The sequence below is a fragment of the Seriola aureovittata genome, chromosome 5, assembly GCF_021018895.1.
Source record: "Seriola aureovittata isolate HTS-2021-v1 ecotype China chromosome 5, ASM2101889v1, whole genome shotgun sequence".
Taxonomy (NCBI): Eukaryota; Metazoa; Chordata; class Actinopteri; order Carangiformes; family Carangidae; genus Seriola; species Seriola aureovittata.
Window position 1 is genome coordinate 14,070,302 of NC_079368.1, and position 27,388 is coordinate 14,097,689.

Sequence of the window (27,388 nt, forward strand, 5' to 3'; positions counted from 1 at the left end):
ACCACATCACATACATACTGTATATGGGCTGAAACTACTTTCAAAATGATTTTGAGCTCGTAAAGTGATGTTCACAAATGATTCCAAAGTTTATAGTTGTAAATCAACCTTTGTAAACCTGTAAAATAAATCTGCAAGAGAAGTGTGTAAGGTGTACTCATAACTTTGATGTTAATATAGGCCTACTGTACCTAAAGTTTTTATGTGGAAGCCGTTTCTACTTTTAAATTGAGTGGGCAAATTCATATTTACAGAATATGACAAGCATGTACTGTGAGTAATTTGATTGGCATATGCATCCTGTTCTCTGCATCTGTGTGAAGCTACAGCCCAGGTCCGCAACTCAAAGTAGCTTTTCCAGAAGACTGTTCAGGAGAAGGGCTATAAATTGAGCTGGATGCCTTTGCGCGTGTGTGTGTGTGCACGCACATACATTCAAGTATCCTCATTTGACACCACCACGTCTGTCTGAAAGAAAACCTCTTCTCAGGCAACGGTGGTCTCTATGGTTACAGGAAGGGTAGAAGTGAGAGAGGAGGTGGAAAGGACTGGGTGTTCTGAGGCTGTGATAGGGAGAGAAAAGGAGGTGAGGTGGGGATTTATACAGACCCTCATTGCTGCCTCCTCTTCACACTCAAAAACAACCTCCGGTGTGTTCTGTGAACCCCTCGACTGTCGCCTCTCGCCAATCAGTCGACCAGGTGGGTTAGGGTTAGTGCACTGAAGAATTTGACATTAATGTGACAGGTTGCTCTCAGACATTAGCATCACTGGATATCTCTTCCTTAATTCATCCTATCCTCACACATACAAACACGTGCTCAGAGTACCCATTGCTGAGACAGAGCATTCCTGGCAGACGCATCACTGTCTGGCAGATTCCCTTGTCACCATGGAAACCCAGTATCAGGTCAGGAATAGTTGCTCCTACACTGTTTCAGTGCACACTCAGCATCAGAGCAGCACATGGATCAGCTCTCATTGGTCATAACTGCCAATTAGGATGCAGACATAAAACAAACATAGCTCCAGCTATGTGATTACACTCTCTATAACCTGACCAGTTATGCAAGAACTTCTGACAGTGAGGATTATTGTATAACCTATGTGCTCACTTGGCACACACGGACGCAGATTCCAGATCTCATTTTATCCGGATGTTTCCGTCAGTGCATTGCAGTCGATTTCAACATGTTCCAGTGTTCGTCACAGGCTGAGCGGAGGGCCCTGCATGAATAACACTCCACTGCTGACCAGCTGCTCTTCTGGGACAGCTGCACTGACCCCAAGGCCCCCCTGCTGCCAAAACATGCAAACACACACACACATACTCACACTCAACTGGACACACAGGAATGTTTCTCACCCAGCTCCAGCACCCCAACTCTGCAGCACAGTGACTTCTCTGCATGCTTGCATTGTTTTAAATGTTTAAAGACATGCATGTGTGTGAGAGCAGGTGTGTATTTGCATGTGTCAGACGGACTCCTCCACTTTTCTAGCACCTCCTTGCCAGTCCGGTGGGGAGCGATGACTCAAGCATAAATGAGTCTTTATCTATCTCTCTCTCTTGCATTGACCCGGCAGAGCCGAAGCGCTTCTCCCCACTGAGTGTACCTTCCTGTGCACTTGATGGTAAAAGTCATCAATAATGACTCAGCACTCACCAGTGCTGTAATATATGAGTTTTTTTGTTGGTTTTTATAGAGAGAGCTGGGTAGGCTGCTTGTTGATTTGCTCTGGACAGAGAACAGAAGTGAAGTCAGAGAGGAATGTTTGGCCTTCAGGATATAATGTGCGTCTTCTCAATCTGTTGCAGGAGCCAAATCTCCCCCACAGTGAAGGACGTTTTTTTTTTTTTTAAACAAGTTAATGTTGGTTCAACTCTGGATTGTGGGGCTGATGATTCTGGGGCCAAGAGGCTGGGGTTACTGTTGAAAGTATCATTACATTGAGGTGTATTAAGGTCAAAATTGGGGGTAGAATACCAGCCTGTCAAAGTGGGCAACGCCTCACGTGTCAACTGCATATTAGTTAAGGAAAGGGTTAATGTTTATTTAAGGGCTGGTATTGGGGAAAGTAGGAGTCTGAATAAAGTCTTTTCAAAGATAGAAGATGTGTGTATGGAGTCAACACATGACTCAGCAGTGTTAATACCAATTCAACCCAAGCACGACTACAAGATCACGCATACAGAATCAGGTGATTGTTCCTCTGTCAGCTAGCAGGACTCCCTCTCTTTCTCTTTCTCTCTCCCTCCCTCTCTCCAAATATGACTCTGTTTCCCTTCACAGTGGAGCCCCACACCTCTGACATGCCTGCTTTAGACGGCTAAAACCCTACAGGAGGAGAGAGTGAGAGCAAAGCCACTGGTCACGTTTCCAAATCAAATTCTTCAGTGAAAAGTTTAACCCTAAATGTAACTCGGTGTGAGAGCTGAGTGTGTTTGTGAGCAGACCTTGAACAAAGAGTTCTGTTGGCCGACAGAGAGGCAGAGGAGAGGGCTGGGTTTGCTCTCCAGACTGCAAACGATCCGACAGGACCGGGATCGGAAGCAAACAAGGCAGCAGCAGGCTCGGTAAGAAAATCTTTAATATATACAGCTACAGGCATTTTTTTTTTTTTTTTTTTGGAGCGAAAGCGTCGTTAAATCTGAGCAGATTTTACACAACAGGAAAGATAATGATCATGGATGGGGAGTGAATTCCCCAACCATCATCAGAGTTGTTTATAACCTCGCAGCCTCGGATCAAATAAGTTAATTGAGTGATTTTTACATAATGGCTCTTTATGAAAGTCAAAGACTGAAGCAGAAGGGGGTGAACTTTTTTTTTTTTAAGCTTTGCTTTCTCTGCAAATCCCTTTAGGACCTTAGTGGTTGCAGTCCTTTTTCACAAATCAAATCACTCACAGTTGTAGTGATGCGATGGATGCAGTGTTTAAGGTTGGCTGCGCGAGCAGTTGTCCGAGGTTTTCCACTGAAACGTCAGATGCACCTCAGTGTTTGGTCACCGGTTATTTCGGAGCCTGTGATCCTCCCGGCCATGCGTCCTGACGTCAATTTATAAGGACCTAGCGGTGCAGAGCCGGGGCGGCGGGCAGATAACACGAGCTGAAGGAAAGAAAGAAAGAAAGAAAGAAAGAAAGAAAGAAAGAAAGAAAGAGAAGCCGGGCCATGTTGATCTGATATTCTCCATTAATTGCTGAGAATTCTGGTAGGATTTTCTTTATTTCCTTCTTCCTTTGCTTTCTTTTCCTTACCTTTTTATTTCACATCGCCCTCGATCTCGTGTAAGGCTATGCTTTTGAACCTTCTCGTTTTCACAGTATGGGCTAATTTTGAACATATCTCAGATTTATAACCCAGTGGTTGGTGTCAATTATGAATATGAATTATAGATTTAAATAGGCGGGCTTTAAGATTTTGGGTTTCATACTGTAACAGCGCACTGGCATGTCTTTGTCTGTAGCAGCATGTAATAATGTTACAGATGTAACGAGGCTTTTTCTTCGTCTGTTTAGCTCTCTCTGTCAAACAGAGGCTTACCTCATCCTGTTCAGAGGAAGTGTCTCCTCTGTCTGACAGGTTGTGTGTTTCTGCCCTGCCGGTTTGGAGGCAGATCGATCGGTATGATCAGCAATCCGTTTTATTTATTCCACGAAAAATCTCACATTTTCAAAATAAGTGCATGTGAAATGAATTATTCCAAGAGAAGTCCTTTTCATGAAGCGGATGAAGGGGATTCCTCTGCACTCTACCTGACTTTACATCAGCACAGCAACCACATCCCCATAGCAACAGTTAGTAAAACCAGCACTCTGTGTTCCCATCTCCATCTATAACTGAACAGACTTCACAGTAAAGCCCCGAAGGGGAGTACTTGAGCAGGCTGTGCATTGTCAGGACATATATAGTCTGAGCATCCGCCTAGGAGGAGTGATTATAAGACCCTAACAGTCAGCCCTCTGTCTCACTAGTGACTGACCACGGCCAGAGTTGAATAGGAGGTGTGGGGTCCCAGTCCCGAGTGTATGCCTGTGCACAGCGATGGGGAAGGACTACTACAAGACCCTGGGCATCCCCAAGGGTTCCAATGAGGAGGAGATCAAGAAGGCCTACCGACGCATGGCGCTCCGCTTCCACCCTGACAAGAACAAGGACGCCAACGCAGAGGAGAAGTTCAAGGAAATTGCAGAGGCCTACGAGGTTCTCAGCGACCCCAAGAAGAGGGTCGTCTATGATCAGCTGGGAGAGGAAGGTGAGGAGGAGGGGGAGAGGGGGGTGTCAGCGTCTGAGTTTGATCCTATCTGTATCGGTGTGTCTGTATAGGATCACGGAGTGAAAGCAGTCAGAGTGCAGGCAGAGCAGGCCTCAGCGCCCTGTTAGTGAAGCCTTGTTAAACAGGCGTTATGATGGATTAAGATGTTATTGAAATAGCTCAGGAACAGACTCAGTACCTAATATCACAGTGGAGGACTCAGGTGGGCTTCAGTCACCGAAGTAATAATGCTGTGTCTCTTCCATGTTTTCATGTTTCTGTTTATGTACAGGAACGTGTGTGTGACTGGTAAGTGTCAACAACACTTACCAGCTCTAATACCTTACAGTCTACCTCAGCTGCTAGTGTAGTGTGTTTATAACTGTGTGTGTGTGTGTGTGTGTGTGTGTGTGTGTATGTGTGTGTGTTCGAGTGCGCGTGTGTGTGTATTAGCACAGTGTGTGTGTGTGTGTGTGTGTGTGTTAGCTGACAGACAGATGGCTTAAGATCATGATGTGGTTGAGATATGAATAGCAGCGACTGCTGTAGTTTGCATTTGTGGGTGTTTTGTGCATGTGTCTCTGTTGGAAAGGTGTGTGTGTGTTAGTGTGTGTATTTGTGTGAATGTGTTGGATGGAGTGACCTGATATTTCATGAGTTGCTCCACCACCAGCACTGTTGGAAGATCAGTGATGCTGTGGGATTTTTCCTGCCCACGTGGGCTCCACTCTTCTCTCTGCTGTTACCCACACTCTGTCCTCTCTGAACGAGGTCCTGCGTCTGGTATCTGAGTTCATATGAATGTTTGTTTTCAGCGTGTTGTGGGTGTTTGAGTGTGTGCATGTGGATATGAGGCCTCACATTCTTCTCTCTCTCTTTTCCCTCTCAGGTTTGAAGACAGGAGGCAGCAGCTCTTCAGGTGCTCCTGGCAGCTCGACGTACCACTACACCTTCCACGGAGACCCCCATGCCACCTTTGCCTCCTTCTTTGGCGGCTCCAACCCCTTCGACATGTTTTTTGGCTCCAACCGCAGCCACAACCGCTCCAATGGTTTCCCCTTCCACAATGATCACAGCAATGACGCTGAGCAGGACATGGACATGGATGAGGATGACCCCTTCGCTCACTTCGGAAGACAGTTTGGCTTTCCGGGTGGGATGAACAACGGCTTCCCGGGAGAGGGCCGCAGGAGGAGGGGGGTGCCGTCAGAGCGCCTGGGGACTGGCCGAAAGCAGCAAGACCCTCCGGTGGTCCACGAGCTGAAGGTCTCGCTGGAAGAGATCTTCCACGGCTGCACCAAGCGCATGAAGATCACCCGCCGCAGGCTGAACCCGGACGGGCGGAGCATGAGGACGGAGGACAAGATCCTCAACATTGTCATCAAGAAGGGCTGGAAGGAAGGGACCAAGATCACCTTCCCTAAGGAGGGGGATGAGACCCCTGAGAACATTCCTGCCGACATAGCCTTTGTACTTAAAGACAAAGGGCACATCCACTTCAAGAGAGACGGTTCCAATATCATTTATAACTGCAAGATCAGTCTGAAAGAGGTGCGTCTGCCCATTTTCACCTAACCTCTCTCTCTTCTGCTGTCTGCCTTTCTATCTATCTTCAGTCCTTTCTGCATGTAGACGAGCGGCTAATGCTGCTGAGGTTGGGAGTTTGATTCCCAGTGCAGCAAACCAGGCAGAAATTTAATGCATTCATGGAGCTGCAAAGTTTTGGGTGAATTTCTATTTCACTGCTCTTCTTCATATCATTCTTGTTACTCACCATGGGCAAACAGTGGATGAGATGAGGAGGTGTGACTGTAATTTAAGGGTAGGATTATGTCCTGGGTGGGTGGTCATACTAAACATATTGAGTGAGTGTGTGCGTGCGTGCGTGTGTGTGTGGCTGGAGGGCAAGATCAGTGGAAGCAGAGAGTCTCTGTCACTGCAGTTTGAGCGAAGCAGCAAGAATGTGGTGTCCTTGTGTGACCGACATAGAGCCATCGTCCTCACTTGTTCTGCACTGCTGTATAAATGATACATATACATAAACACACATGCAGGCAGGCCCGCGTAAAGCTACACACAGGCCTAAGCATACATGCAAGCATACACACTCTTGCATCTTCAAGCGTATTTGCAAACACACTTAAGGATGGATTGTAGTGTGACAGTGGTGACAATCCAGAATGCTATTACTGTGACTGGCAGGACATTTAATTAGCCGCTCCTACGAGGGCAACGGGTCCAGCACAGCTCCGCTCCGTCTGTGAATTACACAGGCTTTAATATTTCTAATAGCACTGCCACTCACTGGCCTGCTCTCCACATGGTCGATTAATGGCAGGTGTTCTCAAAGAGTTGGAGATGTCAAGGGAAAGTTGTTTGTACTCATCTGAAGCCAATTCTGAACGGTTTTGCTCTAAAAGCAGCACCGACTGCGAAACAAGTACACAGCACAAACATGAAGACAGCCTAGTTAATAAGAGCACATTAGAGTTTGTTGAGTCGCATTTAGCAGGAGATGGTACTTGATCAAACCTGCACAGTGATTACGTTTGCACTGCAGAACTCCCACAGCTAAAACCCTGCGCTCTTACAGCAGCCAGATAAGAGACTTAAGTGATGCAGCCAAAGACGGGATGGGGGAGAGAAGTGAAGATGTGGATGAGGGTGGGGAGTGTGTGTGTGTGTGTGGGGGGGGGGGTATCGGGGGAATATCAGGGAAGTGGGTCAGATGATTCAGTATCCAAAGCAAATAAGAGCTCATATTCCACTGCTCCGCTCTGCCCTGCTTCCCTAAAGATGTGATGCTAAATGCTGCAGTGAAAACACAGCACCAGCTACACGCTGCACACCAGACAACCTGCCACATACAATAATGCAAATGTTATGCAACGCGCTAGTTAATAATATAACCTAGCCAACAAGATGATTGTTTCCATGAGCAAAAAGAAGGGGAAGGCTAAGACTTAATGATATTTGGAAATGCACATCTTATATGCATATAGTTATTTTGTCATATTTCAACTGCTATATGATTCCCCTGCTATTTGGTTGCTTTCTTTACTGCCTAAAGCGTGCCCTGATGAACAGCTTCATTTAGCTTATTTTGGTCATCCTGTAAATTCCTGGGAGACACTGGTAGAGGCAACCTGCAGCCCTTCAGTGCCCTACTTTTAGAAAGCTTAGTGAGACTCATTGATACATTGATTTCCCTGAAACCGACCTGTACCTGGATCTATAGCGTGGCTCTTTCTGGCATTAATGATGCCTCTGCATTGTGCTGGTATCATCTGTGGCAGTGCATTTCTAGCTCCTGTCACAGCTGCTCTCAGCTCAGCAACAAAACCCACGTCCAAACACACGTAGGTGCTAACTGTAGCTGCTGGGCTCTAAAGACTAAGTGGACCACTTTTTACAGCTGCACCTATGTTATCATTTAGAAAGGCAAATATACTGTTTATGCACATTTTTTTTTTAGCAACTCAGTTTTTAATCCTGTCAATTTGATTAAATACAGACAACAGTATTTAAGTATGTATTGAAGTAGTATGGTGTCTAAGTATGGACTGAATTGACATCGACCCTTACTGCAAAAAAGAAACATACATGTCAGGGTAAAGCATGTAACAATGATCGTTCATCTTAGGATAAGGCCCCAGAGGTACATAGGTAGGTGAGAAGATAGATAGATAGATAGATAGATAGATAGATAGATAGATAGATAGATAGATAGATAGATACTTAATTGATTAACCCATAGAGGAAATTTAAAGCGTTATTACAATTATTGCTAAATCAGTGTATATGTGTGTTTGTTTTTTGTCAGTTTCTAGGGCTATGTTGTCTGAGCTGAGGCTTATGCAATCAGTGGGCCCTCCGATCAGCTGGCAGTGTGTGTCGAGCGTCATGGCAACCTGTCTCTGTGTGTAAGACTTGTGTTAGTGAATGGAACTGTTCATAACAAGAGGATGAGCCACTAGTCTCCATCACAGTCGAGGACTAAATCATCCCCTGTAATGTACATAGCGCCTACAGGGAGAATGATGTCACGGCTGGAAAACTCTGAAGCAGCTGCTCTGCTTGACTGAACTTTAACTGTCCACATGTCCATCGCTGTTTGTTAAAAAAAAACACCCACCAGACGAGACAAGAAAATCCCTCAACAGTCTTAATACAGCATTGCCCACATAATGACATGGACTGGGGTCTTAGAGGTTAAGCAAGTGCCAATGCAGGCAAAACCACTACTACATCACGAGGGGCTGGTTGCCTTGTGATGAATGATGTTTGGAGTTGATATGTTTTGGAAAAACCTGAGAGGGAAAATTGAACTAATGCTCCTCTTTCCATCCAAAAGCTTGTCTGAAGTAGCATATAGCTTCATTGAGTGATATAAATCTTTGCTAAGCATAGGTTATCAGCAAGAATTCCTTCCTAAATAGAACATTCCCATTTTAACCAGCCTCCTTTGAAGTCTTTTGACTTCAACTCCAACTCCTGGTATCCACCCCTCTTACTCTTACACATGCCATTATGCAATTCTCCACCCACACAAAATTACTTTGTTCACCATTTTCGGCCAGAATGAAATACCTTAACAACCAGTCAAAGGAATTTAAAGGTGCTATATGTAAGTTTTTGTTATCTCTACATAGCCAACGTTAGCATTAACAGCTGTTTACTTACCAGTCAAGAAGTTCAGCTTTAAACTTATTCGCCAAGAGCTGTCTCCAGCGGTGGAAAGCAACACCAATGTTAACTCTTGTTTTGCTTCTATTTCTATCATTTTTTCTACTGAAGTTAGCATGCTAACCAGCTAGCCCTGTCCCAACAGGCTCATCCCATAATATTACTTTGCAATAGTGAGTCACTGTAGCGTCCAGTGTGCCTTCAGTTCAGCAGGAGAGGGTGAAGAAGTAGCGCTGATCAGAGGGTGTTTTTTAACCTCTTGTAAACACAACAATGGCTGAAGGTCTTTGCAAGTGATCACCACCACCACTCGCTCGCAGCATGAAACCAAGTCTGGCAGCAGAGAAACATAACTTATAGCACGTTCAAAGAGATAAATACCCTCATCCAAGTGGATGGTTAAAAAGTGACAGTGAGAGAGAGAGAATACTCGTGCACAGATATCCATGTTGCAAAAAGGATGACCTCTAATAAACTTTTTTCATCTAGCACCACAGGTAAGTGAAAGTTTATACTTATCTGTGGATTGGCTCAAAAAATGGCAAACATTCATGGTAACTTTAGTCATCCCCTGACCTTTCACCTACTGCCATCATAAGGTCAAGATTTTAATTTTATGTTCTGTTGTTTATGACCAAATACCTTCAAACCCTCAGCTATACTTTGTGTCTACTGCTAATTAGCAAATGTTAGCTTGTTCACAAGTAGCTACAGTATATCACTGTTGGCATTTTTATGTATATAGGGGCATTTTTAAGCTAGATGGGAGATGTCGTTTAACAAAGATCATCAGCCAGACTCAAACCAGGGATGCCTCAAACCCTTTGATGAACAAGATTATCCACTATTCCCCACATTACTTTTCGTTCTTTCTTACTTTCTTGACCTAAACCCTTTCACTCCGAGTGAATTATAACTCTTCCACAATGGCTCTCCGTCGGTCTTTCCACACACCCTTCTGGTATTTTTTTGCCAACTTTATTTTATATAGTATACAATTTTGCAGCAGTTGCTTAGAAATGCATTATATAAGAGAAGTTTGTTATTTATCGGGATGTTCATTCACAGAGTTGGATTTAAATAGTTCTTTCTATTCAGGGCAAATCTGGTGAGTGATGCTCACTGGAAAAGCCTGTGAAGTCGTGATAACCACAGGTCTCCGTGTTTAGTTTAGCACTCGCTACGCTCCGACTGGATTCATCAGGGGTTGTGATAAGGAGGTGAGGCTTAGTGTGTGTGTGTGTTCTCTCTCTTCATCCTGCCAGCCCATCTGACAAGCCCTCCAACTATTTACGAGCTCAGCCGATTCCTGCCTCACTTCATTAGCCCCGGCTATGAGACGGTTGCTAAAATTAGTCCCCTGTGCAATGTGTAGCCCCCTCCAACACTAACACACTTGTACACACACACATACACAAACACACATACACACACAAAGACCGAAAAACTTTTCCACTGCCAAGTCATGTTTTCCTAATGTTCCTGTTAAATGCTGTTCTGTAGACCCCACTGTATGTAGTCGATACTAAAACGATTTGTCAGGGAAGCCCACTGTCTCTTTCTCTCACAAACACATACCACACACACACGATGAACACACACAGAAAACACAAGGATGACGTACTGAGGGAAGATAAACTAAACTTTTTAGTTCATGGAAACATTAAGTCATCGGGATATTCATGGCTTTGGCATTTCATTCCTACTAAAGATATTAACCCTCTCAATCTCCTCTTCCTCTCCCCTCCAGGCGTTGTGTGGCTGCACAGTTAGCATTCCCACGCTGGAAAACCGTGTCATCTCTCTTCCCTGTCATGACATCATCAAGCCGGGGACGGTGAAGCGACTCAGAGGGGAAGGCCTGCCTTTCCCCAAGAACCCGTCACAGCGCGGTGATCTCATCGTGGAGTTTTCGGTCCGTTTTCCCGACAGGATCCCCCCTCAGTCCAGAGAGATTATCAGACAACACCTGCCACAGTCATAGGTAGACTCACCTCCAGCCCCTCCACCACCACACACTCCAGACTAAACCCTGAAAAACAACCCTTAATAATCCATCATCAACTCCTACCTTATATTTTGACCCTTATTGTAATTAACCTTCCCATGTCCTGTGTTAATGCCCACAGTTTTAAACAGACACTGTGTTTTGTAGGGACGTCACAGTGGGAGGAGGAAGGAAGAATGCCTACACAAATGGCTTTATCGGGATGAAATTATTTGTTTGTTTTGTCTTTTGGCCCAAGCACATACACAAGCACCCGAGCAGTGGAGCGGTGCTGAGGATGGGCTCAGCACAATTGTGGCTTTGACCGGAACTTCTTTTCTTAACTCTGTTTTTTACGGATTTATCAGTGGTTTTATATGCTGTCCAACTCTCTGATCCTCGTCTTTTTGTGATAGGATGAAGTGTGAGATATTTTTTAAAAAGAAACATTTTTTCCAGGATTTCCTTTTCCAAAGGAGGTTTCAAATAGGATTATTTATTTTTACCTTGAGTGTACCAGCAGCTTCAGTGTGTTCAGTGCAAACCCCAGTTTTAGCACAACTCTCCCACTGCCACCTGCTTTTCTCATGCTTTCAGTCTAATAAAGCATCGTGCTTGAAGTCTGTAGGCCGTTTACCTTTTAGTATGATCTGTTTCCCCCATAATCCGTTGTATTTTGTGCCACAATGCACTTAAAAGTCCTGCATTACTCCAAACAGTAATAGCATATCTCAGCTGCATTGGAAAATCTGAGAATGACAATCAAATACTGTAACAGCAGTGTCGGATAATACAATCTGCACATAATATGGGTGCTTCCCCATCTGAGCTGTGTGGCTGCTCTGAACTGAATAGCCTGGCTCGATATCTGAGGAACATTTAGGTGCCTTAGCCCGGTGTCGTACCACATATCGTCACCTTCCTAAAATAATGGCCTAAGTCATGTTTTGACAAAAATGTTTTTTTTGCCTAAATCACCCCCTCATGATGCTGGCCACCTCTGGTAAAATCGCCTGAATCCTCAGTTGAGGGGAACATGCAATTCTACCCCCGGTTGTATAATGGCCTATGTCAAAAGTGTGACTCTTTTGTTGAGTTTTTTGTGTTTCCTGAAAAACCTCAAAAAATGACTTAGGCCATTATTTTAAGAGGGTGTCGATATGTAAACAAACACACACACAAACACACACACATAATCACACACGCACGCACACGCAGATGCACATGCACATATATACAACCAGCCATGTTAAGTGCACAACAGACGATGCCCTATGCTCTGTTAGACGTGACCGTTGGGACATTGGGAGCTGGTAATCTTGGAAAAACATGAAGTAAGCAATGTAAAATCAACCAACACATGGTACTGTATGTAAGCAAGGACTTATATTTTTAGGGAGAGATCTGATACAAGACTGAAGAATTTTGCCAATACATCCCTGTAAAGTGCCATACAAGTACAGGTTTGATTTCCCAGAGGAATGTAAGCATGAAGTTAAGCTGAAGTAGTTGACATTCCTCTGGGAAACCCAGCTCTGTTGTGTGTATATATATATACTGCTTTCTCTTGTGCCATCTGAAGGCCGTGTCTTGGTGCTACTGTGAGCAGTGCCAAAAATAGACCACCGTGGTGTCTACTTTTTGGTTTAATGGAGTCCTCAGTTTGTGATTTGATAACTGCTTCTGTTCTCTGTAACATCTTTACATCGAACGTTACGTCTGTTTTTTTCAAGTAGAAAACCCTGTTTAGGAAACAGGTTTTGTGATATTGCAGCAGCTGCTCTCTGTCTCAGCTGCAGGGGGCTCTGAAAGCTTGCTTCAGCTCTTCCTCCTGTAGTTTACAGCAATGATAAGATGTATGTATGAGTATGGTTTATGTAGACAGCCCTAGTAGGTCATATATATCATGTGTATGGGAAAATGTTTGAATGCAACATGTTTAAAAATGCACTTTTTATGTCATTAAAGATACTGACAAAAAACTATGAGATGATGAGAGACTTGAATGATGTGTCTGAGTGTGTGAGCGTCCTGCCTCTCAGAGCCTTAGAGGATGCTGAACTGTGGCTACAACCAGAATGCACATGTGTTGCTGCTGAAAGACTCACTGTCACTGCTTATGTGCATTTGACAATATTTATGATCTTTTCAAAATTGGAGATAAATAAACCAAATGTGTGAAGTTAACGGTTTGTGTCATTTGTCTTTGTATCCTGATTTAGATCCCATTTGTGGTTCGATGCTAACATGTGACATGAGAACGCTGGATGAACCTGTAAACACGATCATAACAGGATCCAGGTGTCTGATTAAAGTGTGTGTGTGTGTGTGTGTGTGTGTGTGTGACTCAAGAATTCACACAGTAATTATGACAGTTGTACACAAATGGTTAATATATTTTAAGCACATTTTACTGAAATTACTGTTGTACTTTTACTCGTAATGAAGTATTTTCAAATTGTTGCATGGTACTATTACTTCTGAGTACTTCTTCCACCACTGATTCTCTGTTGACGCAGAAATTTGTCTCTGAGATGCTGAGGAATCAAGACACCTACATTCAGATGATCAGAAACCTGGATAATGGTATGATCATGCGAACAAGGATATCAACAACCAGGTTTCTCATGTTCCAAGTAAATATCCCAAATAAGGTCACAACCATGATAGGAGTCAAAACTGTTAGTAAACATACGAACTGATCTGGAATCAGTTCTTAGAAACATTAAATGAGCTGAGAAATCATCTTTGGGATTCCATGTGATAAGACATTGGCAAAACATTTTTAACTGTGTTGTTTTGATAGGAACAGTGGAGTTTGGACATTTTCCATCAGTTTGAGTTACAGATAAACAAGTGAAGACAGACTTTGACCTGCTCAAATCCAGATGGACAGCAGCTGATCACTGGTCCGAGGTAGGAACGTCTTGACTGGAAAATAAAAAGACTTTTATCCTCTTGATTGTTTAATCTGTGTACTATTTACTGTGTGTGTTTGTGTTTGTGTTTGTGCATTAGTCAATTACACGGTCTGGTCAGCAGCTGGGTCAGGAGCATGGTCAGGAGACAGTCAGGGCAGGTGATGTGTGTTAAGAGACTGATCATGTGAAACGACTGCACTGGTTGATGAAAAAAGTTTGTGCGTGTGTGTGTGAGTGTGTGAGTGAGTGAGCATCGCGTGGTTAGGATATAACAGACAATTAGAGAACCATGGGAAGGCTTTCTGAGATGTGCTGCAGTAACACCACACTGTGACTAATGCCGTATAGCTGCATTAGCTATTTCTGGCTGTAAGGCTGGGTTCGCAGAGAGTTTATATTTCCACTGAAGCATATTTTTCAGCTCAGAGATTGAAAAAAAACCAAACAATAATGAAAAGAAGGTCTACAAATTTAATTTTTTTGTTGCCTAAAGTATGATGGATGTGGCTTTGTGAAAGGCTTTTTGCACATGACCCCTGCTGTAGTCCAGGAGTTAATGAATTCAGATGTGAGTGATAATCAGTAACAGAGTATTAGGACTTAGTCATGATGACTGGACGGCCTCTGGATCCCTTTCCATAGGACAGTGAACAGCTCACACACTCCTCTGTCGCTGTCTTTCCTCTGTCAGGTCCTCAGAGCTGGAACATGAGCACCTTTGTGACTCTCTCAACAGGGCAGAAGATGCCCTTGGTCGGACTTGGCACATGGAAGAGTGCTCCAGGACAGGTAGAACTATAAACACACACACCTTGGCTTTGCTTGTAACATTATTAAGTAATACAGAAAGCAAGTGTATGGACTGTGTCGTCATCGATGTGTTTCTCAGGTGAAGCAGGCCGTGCTGGCAGCTTTAGACTGCGGGTACAGACACATCGACTGTGCAGCTGCTTACAGCAATGAACAGGAGGTCGGAGAGGCTTTGGCTCTGAGGGTCGGTCCTGGGAAGGTGAGAAACTCTGGTTACGTTGATCTCGACAGTTCATTCTTGACCTTGGAATCAGCAGCCTCAACTCAAGGCCCATTTCCTCAGTTGTTTTCTGAGTTTTGAACTATATAACTCCATCAGTGGACTGATACAGGATTAAACCTGCTATTATTCTCAGCATTTTTAAAACTTTCCATCCATGTTTTCTCTCAAGCTAAACTTTTTAGTTAATCCTTAACCTTGGAAATAGAAGTTGACAAAATGATCCCAAGGTCCATTTACATGCCTGTTCCAGAGCTTTGAAATAGTGCGTTACGTTCAATATGTTTAATGTTACTAATCAGTTTACCAACAGGTCACTATGACACGCAACAACCCCACGACCCCTCCAGAACAAATACATTGACTTTTTAATGCCATCAACCAAACGGTTTATTAAGGTTGTTAAGATCTGAAGTTACATTCAGAAATGCCCATATGTAAATTTAATATACAGTATGTACATGTGTTAAATCTGCATATATGAAATATATGTATATATAAAGTAAAACAATATATTTATATACATTATAGCCTATATATGTAAAACAATATATTTATATACAGTATAGCCTATATATGTATATATGTAAAAAAATTACATGTGAAACCTGTTGTAACAATATCATATATTGACATATATGTCTAGCTAAATAGAAACATGTATTTTAGTATGTCTGTTTATGTTATAGGTTTATATTATAGACATATGATACATGTATGCTTAAATTTAGAAAGAAGAAAATCATATACAAAAATATAGAATTTTAATAAGCATGTTGTTTTGATATAGTGGCCTTTTCCTATGAGTATTATATATGTTATGAGCTTGTATCTTCATATATCCAGAGAATGTATATATGACATAATAATATATCCTCTTATAGCTGAAACATATGGTAACATCCATTTTGATATCGGGACAATTATGTCAAATAAGTCTCACTATAGAAAGTCCTTAATTCATAGTATGGTAAGGCATAAAGTGTCATAGTATAGTAAGGCATAAAAAGTCCTAAACTTTATTTAGTGAATACAAACTACTCTTTATTTTGTAAATAGTAGGCCTATAGGCCAATAGCCATAAGCAGTAAGCAACAATCCCCATCACTGTTAATAAAGAATAAGTAATTATAATAAAGCCTAATAAATCTCAATAGTGTTGCTGGCTGCTGTGCAGTCCAGCGTCACCAGTCTCTGAGAACTTGTGCGTCATCTCCAGGTAGAACAATGGTAAAATGCAAACACCAATATACAATAAACAAAAAATACCAAACCAATAAATATCAACAGCAACAGCGGCTCTTGGTATGAGAGTGTGACTGTCTCCACATGCAGCTGTGTGCCATAGGTGTGGCCGTGTGCGCCAGGTGCGTCGGGCGGTGCCGCTTCAATTAAAATGTTTTTATCATTTCTGTGTTGATAATTTTTTATTCTGCAATGTGTTAAAATACATGTCTATAGTGTTGTATTTCCACACTGTAGCCCAGAAAAAACTGTACATATATATATATATATATATATATATTTATATATATAAAGATCTTGTAGGGCATTTCAAGCATTTCACTGAATTCAACAGTCAGTGCTTTGTTTGTTTGTATATACATTATACTGTCCACTTCAGGCTCTGCATCGTGAGGAGGTGTTTGTTACTTCCAAACTGTGGAACACCAAGCACGACCCAGAGGATGTTGAGGAAGCGTGCAGGACCAGTCTAGCCCACCTGGGTCTCACCTACCTGGACCTTTACCTCATGCACTGGCCCATGGCTTTTCAGTGAGAGCAGCTTCACACACAATAATCTGATTACGTACACATTTGCCCATGTCATTACCTGAAGCAGCCTTCTGCATGTTTCTGCTTTAGGCGGGGGAAGGAGCTGATGCCTCGACGGGAAGATGGAAGCATTTGTTACTCTGATACACACTATAGACACACTTGGATGGCCATGGAGAGTCTAGTGGATAAAGGTTTGGTCAAGGCTATAGGACTGTCCAACTTCAACGCCAGGCAGACCGATGATATCATCAGCATGGCCAGACACAAACCTGTGATCAACCAGGTGCAATGCGACTTTCTCAAGGATTAATTGATAACAGTGATTCAGAAATATAAAAACTGTGTGTCATTGTTCCACAGGTAGAATGCCATCCTTATTTGTCTCAAGCAGATCTCCTGTCACACTGTCGGTCAGTGAATTTAACATATAATCAAAATGGTTTTCCTTTCTCTCGGAGCGTAATACCATGAAATAATGTTCCTGTTGTGTTAGTAACAGTGCTCGTACCTCTGCCTCAGGTCAGTGGCAGTTTGTGTGACAGCCTACAGTCCTCTGGGCAGTGGGGACCGACCCTGGGCCTCTCCTGATGAACCAAGTCTGCTGGAGGATCCTCGACTGGGAGCTATCGCCCAGAGATACCAGAAAACACCTGCCCAGGTCATACTCAGGTACAGCAGGACAATTTCCTAACCAAAAAAACCAAAAGTCCCTTCACAACCTTCTCAATTTTGTTGTAACCTTGCATTACTTTTACATGTACATAAAAGAAACCTCAATTATGTGACATCCACAGGTGGCATGTTCAGAGGGGTGTAGTGTGTATCCCTAAAAGTGTGACGCCCTCCAGGATCCAGCAGAACTTGCAGGTGTTTGACTTTTCCCTGTCCAAAGACGACATGAAGCTGATTGAATCGTTCAACCGCGACGAGCGTTTCATTGTCCCATCAGTGGAGGTGAGTCACTGATCTTATGACACATTACAGGATTTCACAACCACTTGTTTATGTTCGTCTATAACAGCCGTCTTATTTATTGATGGAGACTTACTGATGGTTTCAAACTTCAGGCTGTTTTCGAGCTGGTACGCACAGTGGAGTCTCCCTGTTTCTCAGAGAGGCAGAACTGTGAGGTGTTTTGTGTCAGACTCCTCTGTTGTAAATACAAATTGTAAAATACAATAATAATGCAAGAACAACTAATTTCTTGTTTTTCCTCCACAGCGGGGTGGTAAGAGAGTGTGGAGAGATGCAGAACATCCTCACTTCCCGTTCCATGATCCTTACTGAGTCTTCGTCCACAGGATGCAATATCTTGCTTTTGATAATTGTTGTCACATTGAATGAAACCAGATTTTTGTGTTTAATTCAAATATGATCAAAATCAGTTTCCTTTTGTGATGAATAATATTTAGTGACTGTATCCATCAAGAACATTGCTTGCAGCATGTTTTTCCAGTCAAGTGAAATTGCAAGAGGGGGGGCTTTTCCATTGCATTATGTTTTCTTTCTTTGCCAGAGTGACACTGTGTGGTCAGTGACGGAACAACCTCTCTGTCCAATTATAAACAACTTTAACATGGTGCCTGTATGTTTCACAGAGACTAGACTTTCAGGGGTTCATCATCACTGAGTCACAGCAGCAGCACTGCACATTGCACTTCTTAACAACTAATCAATGATGAATTATCTTTACAGTGGTCAGGTAGCATAATAATGCAATAATGGAAGGAACATGGGCTGTCCCTATTCCCTAGTCATACCATATAAACACAATGTCCTGGTGACCCCAGTGTGAGTCCAACCAAAGGACTTTGTTGCTTGTCATTTCTGTAACTCTCCATGTTTTCTTTCTGTCCCTACTTTCAAACGATCAAAAAAAAAAAAAAAATGTACATCAAATCTGTATCAATAAAAAATTTCAAAACAGACACTAATAACACCTCCATTTCGTGAGATTTTATTTTCAACAACATAACCTTGACAAATTTGTAATACATTATATGCTACTGTTTATTTAAAAAAAAGAGGAAGTCATTAGCAATATGTTTTTTCTTTTCTTTCTTATAGTCTAGCATAGAATCCCATCACTAAAGCCATTCATGTTGGTTGTGATATACTGAGAATGAGGCCACTCAATAAAACCCCACCCACCCCACCGAAAAAAAACTCTGCAGTCACTCACTCACCTTCCATTTCCAACATCCCCTTACCCCACCCACATCAAAGCCAGGGCAAACCAAGCGGCTACATGCTTTCTCCAAGGGAAATCATACAAAAGAAAAAAAAAAAAAAAAAAAAAAAAAAAACCAAAACAAAACAAAACAAACAGGAACACATGAAAGAAGCACAAAGTCCTAAAAATGTGGAATCTGGTGAGAATTTGTACAGGTGTGATCCCGGTACTGACCACTGTGGGGCAGTGTACATTTATCCATAAAGGTCATCGTCGTTATCTTCATTGAACACTGGACCGCTGCCAGTTCCTCCTGAGCCATGGCTTGGACCGCTGCCCCCTGTGGCACTGGAAGGAAACCTGAAAGACAGAGAACAAAGTTATTTATCCATTTCTTAACATTGTGATTTCCCTACAATCTGGCAGCTCTTAATATTTCTAACAATATTAGTCCTCGGATGGGTCAGTAATAACCATTTTCCACTGTCAATGGAGAAATGCTGCGACTCACATTATAAAAGCACTTTAAAAAAATCTGTCTTTTAATACAAGCAGATTATGTTCCAATATCTCTGTAGAGATGAGATTTGTCTGAAATAGACCATTCAGTTCCAGTTTAACTCTGCTCTAGTACTTTTGTTCAACACTGCAGAGAGTGACACCCTACTTTCATGGTGTCGTTCTACAAACCTTAGACACACAACAACTGACACTTGTGTTAATGCAAAATGTCAGAAAATGTACCTGAAGCTGCCAAAGCCACGGCTCTGCTGCAGTGTCTGAGCAAACATCTCATATTTGCGAATGTCATTGTCACTGACGGAGCGACGAGCAAATCGCATTGCCTCTTCAAAGTGGTCCTTCCTGATCTCTGGCACAGGATCGTCCTCTTCCACCTCCTATGAAGAAAAGACAGTGTCATTAACATGAAATAAATCAGACGCATCAGCAGAGCAGTAGCATGCAGATGCTCAACTAGATGTGAAAAGGGAAACAAGAGGACAAAGAAAGTACTGACCATAGCTGATGGGTTGGTCTGCCTCTCCCTCTCTCTGCGGATCTCATTCTCAATGCTCTCCCTGATGGCCAGCTTACATGCCCGCTGGCAGATCTCTGTAAGATCAGCTCCAGAGAAGCCATTGGTCATCTTGGCCAGGAAGTCCAAGTCCACATCCTATCAAACAAAAGAAATTTAAGGTTTAAAGTTTGATTGTGATCCAAATTTATTCTGATGCAATTTATCAAATCATATATCACCATTTTGTAACTTTGTCACATTGTACAAAGTTTCTTTTTTTGAACTGAATGTAGCATGAAATAGTTTGTAATGAACTTTCTGATCTTTCTATATAATTTAGTCATATGACTATAAATACAAACCATCCTACTACAGAAACAGTTTAATAGTAGTATCTCTATTAGTGCTTCTATGAGTAGCGGCACTCTCACCTTGCTGATGGGACTCTTGCGGAGGTTGGCCTTCAGGATGCTGATCCTGCTCTTCTCGTCGGGCAGGGGGATGTAAATGAGCTGATCAAGACGGCCAGGTCTCAGAATGGCAGGGTCGATGATGTCTGGTCTGTTTGTGGCTCCGATGATGAAGACGTTCTTCTTGCTGGACATTCCATCCATCTCAGTCAGGATCTGGTTGATGACACGGTCGGCTGCTCCGCCACCATCTCCAACGTTGCCACCACGGGCCTTGGCTATGGAGTCCAGCTCATCAAAGAAGAGAACACATGGGGCTGCTTGACGAGCCTGGAAACATAACATGAACACACAAAATGATTTTTAAAAAAAGAAGAAAAAAAAGACGATATTGTGTATCGTGAAACTGGTTGAAAACACTGAAGCATGTGGTTTTTCTGCAGATTAAATGTACAACATTTAAAATTCATTCTTCTCTGCACCCACAGCCTAAAAACATTCTTACCTTGTCAAAGATCTCTCTGACGTTGGCCTCAGACTCTCCAAACCACATGGTGAGCAGCTCAGGTCCTTTGATCGAGATGAAATTTGCCTGGCACTCATTGGCGATGGCTTTGGCCAGCAGAGTCTTACCACAACCAGGGGGGCCATAGAACAGCACACCCTTGGATGGGGTCATGCCAAACTTGAGGAACTTGTCTGGGTGCTCCACTGGATACTGAATTTAAATAGAGGGGAAACAATTCTAGTTTTACAGTTTGTGATACACCATCTTCAGACATGATGTCACTTCTGAAAGCCCTTCATACCTGCACCAACTCCTGCAGCTCCCTCTTGACATCTTCCAGACCTCCGATATCCTCCCAGGTGATGTTGGGGACTTCAACAACCGTCTCCCTCAGTGCTGATGGGTTGCTCTGGCTCAGGGCCCACTGCAGAAAAGCATTGAGTGAGTTAGTATTGACTCAGATGACCTCTGTAGACTGTGTGTCACCATCTTACCCTCACCTCACAGCAAAAAACATTTTACAAATCTTACCTTGAAGTCATCCATGGTGACGGCAAGCGAGTTCATGACTTCAGCGTCAATGGTCTCATCCTCAAGGTCAATCAGGTCCATCTTCTTCCTGATGGCCTGCAGGGCAGCCTCAGAGCAGAGGGCAGCCAGATCTGCACCCACATGTCCATGGGTCTCATTGGCTACCTATATAAACATATATAGAGCTCAATATTTCTTAAAAAGCAATTCCTGCCCAGATCCAGACTCAATGCTTATTTACCCTGTAACCCGACATATGACAGTGCATTATATCTGTATAGTTATTTATGAAGCTCAACTGCTAGTAACTAATGCATACCTGTGTCATGTGGAATGGCAATTTCAGAATTTCACCACAGTATGCTCAGAACTCTGGCTAAGTGTGATCAGTGGTCAATGTGAAAATGAAATGAAATGTAAATTTGGAGCACCTGACTGGATATTTTAACAGCCATTCTATACCAAATAATTTCATTCTGTCAGATTCCATTAAATAGAATTAATTAGAATGTACACTGTAGTTTTACTTAGAAGGTAAAAGCAACCACATGACTATCAGTGTGTGGTAAAAAGAACTGTGTACACAGACCTGTTCCAAGTCAACATCGTCAGCCAGCTTCATGTTCTTAGTGTGAATCTGAAGAATCTCCAATCTGCCAGTGGCGTCAGGGATGCCAATGTCCACTTCCCTATCAAAACGCCCTGGAGACAGTTGGGGTTCAAACACACACTTAGTGCTTCCAGTAGAGCAATATAATACATAACACATACATCTCAGACATTTTAAGAGCACCATCTCCAGGAACTTACTGCCTCTTCTCTCATGGTGTGGAAACAGAGGTAACATCTCAAACTTGCAACTGTTACAATTTGCAGGTGTAACTATCTACATTTCACAGAGCATCAGTATTTGATGAATAAGCGAGACCCATTTCTGACCCTCTGTCAAAGGTGTCAGAAACATCTCATCATAAGCATTTAAAAAACAGTGGCCCTGCAGTGTTGCTGACCCATAGATGAACTGCACCCCCCCCCCATATCTTTCTTCAATAGCACGTGTGAATTACTGGTTGAAAATAATTCATGCATAGACATGCATTGGATGCTTCTTCTAGGTCCCTGAATACATGCTCAATACAGGTAACTTACCAAATCTCCTGAGAGCTGGGTCAATGCTGTTAGGTCTGTTGGTGGCAGCCATGACGATGACATGAGCTCTCTGTTTCAGGCCGTCCATAAGAGTCAGCAGCTGAGAAACAATGCGCCTCTCCACCTCTCCATGAGTCTACAAGACCAAAAATCACATTTTAAACTCCAAGCATCAGTGCTTTGATTGAATTAGTGATCGGGATGGATAAAAAAAAAAAAAAAAAAAAAAAGTGAAGAAATACTGTTCAAAATCAAAAATCAAAAAAAGAATACAAATCATAACTTAATTAGACTACATTTTGCAATTTCAAAGCTTTCTGAGGTCTGGACACTGATAGCCATTTTCATTTATTACACTCAAACACCCATAAATTATAAACAGACACTGTACTGCGATATTCAGCTAACCATTTAGTGTTCCTCTCTTCCCGCTCACCTTCTCTCTCTTAGGAGCGATTGCATCAAGCTCATCAATAAAGATGATGGCAGGAGCATTCTTCTCTGCTTCCTCGAAGGCCTTTCTCAGGTTACTCTCACTCTCTCCTGCCAGCTTGCTCATGATCTCAGGACCTAAAAGCAGACAGCCAAACATTTTGATTCCAGAGGAAACCTTAAAAATCACAGCACAGACTTTATTCAACTATTTGAGTCACAAGTTGGACCATCTAAACTACTCTAACACTATAGTAATAGGTAAACACACTATAGTGTGAGACTTATTCCAATACATACAATACATGCATGGCAAAAATACAAATGTAATAGAGTATTAAGCATACAAACCAATTTTCCTAACTGGGAAGCCTTATTCAAGGAGACGAAACACCTCCTATTTTACAACAGAACTTTATATAAGACTTTTGATGGGGTCTTCTTTAATAAAGCTCAGCTAATTTCATACCATTATTAAGAGATGTGTGTAAAAAAACCTGATCTTCAGTGATGCAGAAATTTTATTTTGTTCCTGATAGAATATCAAAGCAACCATTAATAGGATAGTTACTTTTGATAGGATACTTATTTTAAACTATTGGGAACATGCCTAAACAGCAACTGCAAGGCAATGCCATCAGCGACGAACTCAATATTATCATAAAATGGGCCCTAAAATAAGAATAACAGTATAGAGAATATAAATATAGATGGCTGTTCACACCATTAATCAGGAAGAAGAAAGCTCCAGTTTCATTTGCCACGGCTCTGGCAATTAAGGTCTTTCCAGTTCCAGGGGGTCCATACAGCAGGATTCCACGTGGGGGCTGAAAAGGGGGACATTTTTTATTTTTATTTTAATCAGAATGTATTGTAAAATTTAAGCAATTGTATATTGAATAACTACAGAATGATTTTGTCTTTTGAGTCAGTCGTCTTAATGACGACATCACTATGCAAACTAAAAGTCACCAACGATCATTCCTGTGCAAGTATGATTGTAGCACAACCCCTGGGTGTTTTAAAATTCAGGATGGGAACATTTTAATATAAAATTTATGTGAAAGAAAGTCCTATTCCCCCCCCCCCATTTTCAATTTACACAATTCCACAGTAAAGGCCTTACAATTGGCTGAATTGTTTGGCCTTTACTGTGGCCAAACAGTTCTTCCATGCAAAATAAAGATTCTGTACCTTGACTCCGATGGCCTTGAACAGTGCAGGGTGTCTAAGAGGAAGCTCCACCATCTCTTTGATCTGAGCCAACTGCTTTCTCACTCCACCAATGTCATCATAGCCCACCTCGTTCAGGGACTCTTCCTCATCCTGCATGTTCCAACACAAGATGTTCAAATTTCAATGTGGTTCATTTTGGGTAAATGTCAACTTGTGGACTGTACCTGCTACCCACCTCTCTCCTGATTGGTTCTCCCTCACAGTGGATGACTGTATCAGGAGCAACAATGCAGTAGGGGGAAGGATCAGTCTCCACCACCTTGAACTCCACAGCACGCATGCCACCTCTGACCAGGAAAATATCACCTTCACAAGGTAAAAGACAAGAGTATTAATTTTACCACTCTAACAAAGCTACATGTTGACATACACAAGCAGATTTTAATCAGCCAGGAAAAATTTAAAAATCTGTCCTGACAGTGAAAATTGGTACTCACCTTTGCGGATTGGCCTGTATGCCTCCAAGAAGTATGGCTTCAGATAGACCTCAAACAGGTTGCCAGTAATTCCTTCTACTGTGTCATCTATCGGGAGGACGTGGATCCTCTTTCCATACTTAACATCAGGACATGGCTGAATGCTGAGGAAGATATTAGACTTAACACCACTTTTAGTTTCAAGGGTTGTGGAAAGGATTTACAACAAGTGTGTGCTTTTCCCCACCTGATGACATCACCCAGACGGACCCTCAGATTGTTGCGGACCACCCTGTTCATGCGAACCTTTTCATCAGAACAGGTGTCATCTGATAGCACAATGCACACAGTCTCCCGCCTCTTCTTTCCCTTCATCAGCACTGTGTCTCCACGGAAGAGCTGCAGCTCATCCATCTTGGTCTAAAGAAACACGATTCAAGTTATTTCATGAACCTCTGTGTTATGACATTTAAAATATAAAAATAAAAAAAATGTGTCAAGACATTGCTTATCTATCACAACAAATCACAGAGTTCTGAATTTGTAGATACAGCAGCCATGGATAATACTTTCTAAATGTTTACCTGAGAGAGAGAGACCACACTGTTGTCTTCATTGATGGATTCATCAACAATCAGTCTGTTCGGTCTGTTCTTCTGTTTCAGAATTGCAGTGGCTAGATCATCATTTTTGGATCTATGATTATGAGAAACAGATATAACAAGTTGTAGGTTAAACAAAAGACTTATTATCCATCTTTGAGGTTTCATACAATTCCAATAATAACCAAGTTGATCAAATTAGTGGTTAACTGCAATAGAAAAAAAATGTATAGGAAACCAATATCATCCCACTATTGTCATGTTCTACAGCAAATGTTGGTAACTTAACTAATTATATCCACAATGAACCTGACTCCGACAGTGCTTCATGAAACTAAATAGTTATAGGTTTAGTTTCGAGGGTGCGTCTATGGCGATATTTGACCCTTTCATGAAATCTCTGGATGACTGTGTTCAGGGGGTAGAAGGGAACTCAACTCATTACTCAGTAAATTCAACATAAATCATCATTTTAAAAATCGACCATGAACAGTTTCATAAGAGATTAGGCATTCTTAGTACTCAGTTATGAACTGACACTATTGATTGTTTATACTTTGTATTGCTAACTGTAAAAGTATTGTTTATGTTTTGTATTGCTTAGTATAAACGTATTTCTACTATATTGTGTCTGTACCCTTTTATACAACAATATATACATTGCAAATTATTGTATAAATTATGAGAAATTAGTCAATCCTAGAAATATTCTATTATTATTAATAATAATAATAATACTAACTAAAAATAATAATCAATCACGTATCTCTGTAACTATAAGTGCGAACAGGTCGTTTACATAATTTGCTATTTACAATGATTGAACGTTACATACGAAAAAAACCTCACAATCAAACCTAAAAATCAAGACAGTCAAAAAGGAACGATTACGTTACGGTTCAAAATGCCACGCATTTCTAGAAAACTCCTGGACAGGTTTTGTAGTTTCTCTTTCATGTTGTTAGCATGCTAATGGTAGCCTTTTAGCTAACTGACTGGCGAGCAAGCGAGTGCAGATGACACAGCAAAAGAATTAGAAAAAAAAAAAAAAAAACTTTGTTAGCTAGCTAGGTTGTCCCTAAAAACAGACAAACGTTAAAACCCTACTGTGAGTTTAAATGCTTTAGCTGTTTAAGTAACCATTGGCTACATAATAATCAAATGTGTTTTTTTCACCGTTTAGCTAACAGGGAGATAGAGCCAAGTAAATTGTCGATCATTTAAAACGAATAGCCAGCCCCGTTAGCCTGCTAGCTTTGATACACTGTAGAGTGGCTATAGACAGCTCGCTATGGGGTAAGCCATCTGAATGACTAGCGTTTTCTTTCGTAAAAGCGTTAGCCTATTACCTAGGTGTGTGCCATTTGCCGAGTACATTTGTATGTGTTCCGTGCAAGTTGACGCCTAATTTCGAGATAGGCTATTAGCCGGTGGATAGGCCAACTTGTCGGTGTGACGGTGGATGGCTTTGGCCTTGACACTGTTGCTAAGCTAACATTAGCATTCAAACACGACAGCAATGACTGCGCTTTGTCAAGTAGCTGTCACACAACCGGCTAGCTCATTACCGTTAACTGGCCAACGACAACACTCTAACAACTGTCAACAATTCGCCGGGATACTATTCAGCTGTCAGTTGATTTGCAGTTATTAGGTTATTCAACCATCGGACAAAAGTGCGGAGGCTGAAGTAACTGACCCCATTAGCTCTCCTGCTAGCAAACTCGTTAATGTATTAGCAATCGAGCTAACTTTAATAAACTAACGTATTCTGAGCTGACGTTAGCCATTTAAAGGGCATTTGCCGCTAGCCATTGTTCCGAAAAACGCATTTTAATAGGACTCAAATTTATTTCTACTTACTCCCCTCCCGAGGCCATGGTCGTCCACCTGGATTACTATCAATAAATAAAGAAATTCTAGCTAAATGTTCAAGAGGCTTAACCGGTTCTTGTTTCTCAACGTTCTCTGTGATTTCACACGAAAGACCAGCAGTTTCCGTGCTTTTCTTTACAGTTATACCATGAGCTGGACGCATCCTGCATTCTGATTGGCTGGAGACTGTCTGACAAATTCGACAACCAATGAAGGAGACTGGAACCCGTCGTCACCGAGAGTATTGTGGAACTTAAGCCAATTACAAAAGAGTGGGATTTTCCTATTTTCATCAACTTCTCTCTTATTGGTCTGTCATCATCTTCTGTCATCCAATTAACGTTTACCGCGTTGATATTGAGGAATCGTGAAAACA

At 42.1% G+C, this 27,388-nt stretch overlaps 3 protein-coding genes across 5 annotated transcripts; 2 read left to right on the top strand and 1 right to left on the bottom strand.

Annotated features, from left to right (window-relative positions):
- The first annotated feature begins 2,289 nt into the window (after window positions 1–2,289).
- dnajb5 (DnaJ heat shock protein family (Hsp40) member B5) lies at window positions 2,290–13,119 on the top strand. Of its 2 annotated transcripts, none has more exons than XM_056375983.1 (4): window positions 2,290–2,578; window positions 3,979–4,259; window positions 5,149–5,810; window positions 10,696–13,119. In XM_056375983.1, exons 2-4 carry the CDS (start codon window positions 4,049–4,051, stop codon window positions 10,927–10,929), a joined length of 1,107 nt encoding a protein of 368 aa, XP_056231958.1. In that variant the 5' UTR covers window positions 2,290–2,578; window positions 3,979–4,048; the 3' UTR covers window positions 10,930–13,119. The 2 variants fall into 2 exon arrangements, with proteins under 2 accessions (XP_056231958.1, XP_056231957.1); XM_056375982.1 differs by lacking the exon at window positions 2,290–2,578 and adding an exon at window positions 2,766–3,215.
- Window positions 13,120–13,788: 669 nt separating this feature from the next.
- Window positions 13,789–18,988, top strand: akr1a1a (aldo-keto reductase family 1, member A1a (aldehyde reductase)). 2 transcript variants are annotated; one of them, XM_056375986.1, is made up of 9 exons: window positions 13,789–13,848; window positions 14,590–14,642; window positions 14,743–14,862; window positions 16,508–16,659; window positions 16,750–16,945; window positions 17,023–17,072; window positions 17,182–17,331; window positions 17,457–17,616; window positions 17,884–18,988. In XM_056375986.1, the coding sequence occupies exons 2-9, from the start codon at window positions 14,598–14,600 to the stop codon at window positions 17,947–17,949; spliced, it is 939 nt and encodes a 312-aa protein (XP_056231961.1). In that variant the 5' UTR covers window positions 13,789–13,848; window positions 14,590–14,597; the 3' UTR covers window positions 17,950–18,988. The 2 variants fall into 2 exon arrangements, with proteins under 2 accessions (XP_056231961.1, XP_056231960.1); XM_056375985.1 differs by having other exon boundaries at window positions 13,795–13,848; window positions 14,545–14,642.
- vcp (valosin containing protein) lies at window positions 18,604–27,158 on the bottom strand. The gene is made up of 17 exons (XM_056375977.1): window positions 27,001–27,158; window positions 25,120–25,231; window positions 24,783–24,955; window positions 24,557–24,699; window positions 24,295–24,425; window positions 24,078–24,209; window positions 23,608–23,710; window positions 22,888–23,021; window positions 22,452–22,587; window positions 21,892–22,004; window positions 21,303–21,467; window positions 21,073–21,195; window positions 20,769–20,981; window positions 20,285–20,593; window positions 19,854–20,009; window positions 19,580–19,734; window positions 18,604–19,195 (listed from the first exon to the last, which is right to left on the bottom strand). Exons 1-17 carry the CDS (start codon window positions 27,015–27,017, stop codon window positions 19,090–19,092), a joined length of 2,421 nt encoding a protein of 806 aa, XP_056231952.1. The 5' UTR covers window positions 27,018–27,158; the 3' UTR covers window positions 18,604–19,089.
- Window positions 27,159–27,388: the final 230 nt, after the last annotated feature.

Coding starts and splice junctions, on each gene's coding strand:
- akr1a1a (XM_056375985.1), top strand. CDS start 14,562: ATGAGCACCTTTGTGACTCTCTCAACAGGGCAGAAGATGCCCTTGGTC. Junction 14,643..14,742: donor GGAAGAGTGCTCCAGGACAG/GTAGAACTATAA, acceptor TGTGTTTCTCAG/GTGAAGCAGGCCGTGCTGGC. Junction 14,863..16,507: donor TGAGGGTCGGTCCTGGGAAG/GTGAGAAACTCT, acceptor TGTCCACTTCAG/GCTCTGCATCGTGAGGAGGT.
- dnajb5 (XM_056375983.1), top strand. CDS start 4,049: ATGGGGAAGGACTACTACAAGACCCTGGGCATCCCCAAGGGTTCCAAT. Junction 4,260..5,148: donor TGATCAGCTGGGAGAGGAAG/GTGAGGAGGAGG, acceptor TTTCCCTCTCAG/GTTTGAAGACAGGAGGCAGC. Junction 5,811..10,695: donor GCAAGATCAGTCTGAAAGAG/GTGCGTCTGCCC, acceptor TCTCCCCTCCAG/GCGTTGTGTGGCTGCACAGT.
- vcp (XM_056375977.1), bottom strand. Junction 24,426..24,556: donor ATACAGGCCAATCCGCAAAG/GTGAGTACCAAT, acceptor TACCTTGTGAAG/GTGATATTTTCCTGGTCAGA. Junction 22,588..22,887: donor TCGCTCCTAAGAGAGAGAAG/GTGAGCGGGAAG, acceptor TTGGTCTTGTAG/ACTCATGGAGAGGTGGAGAG.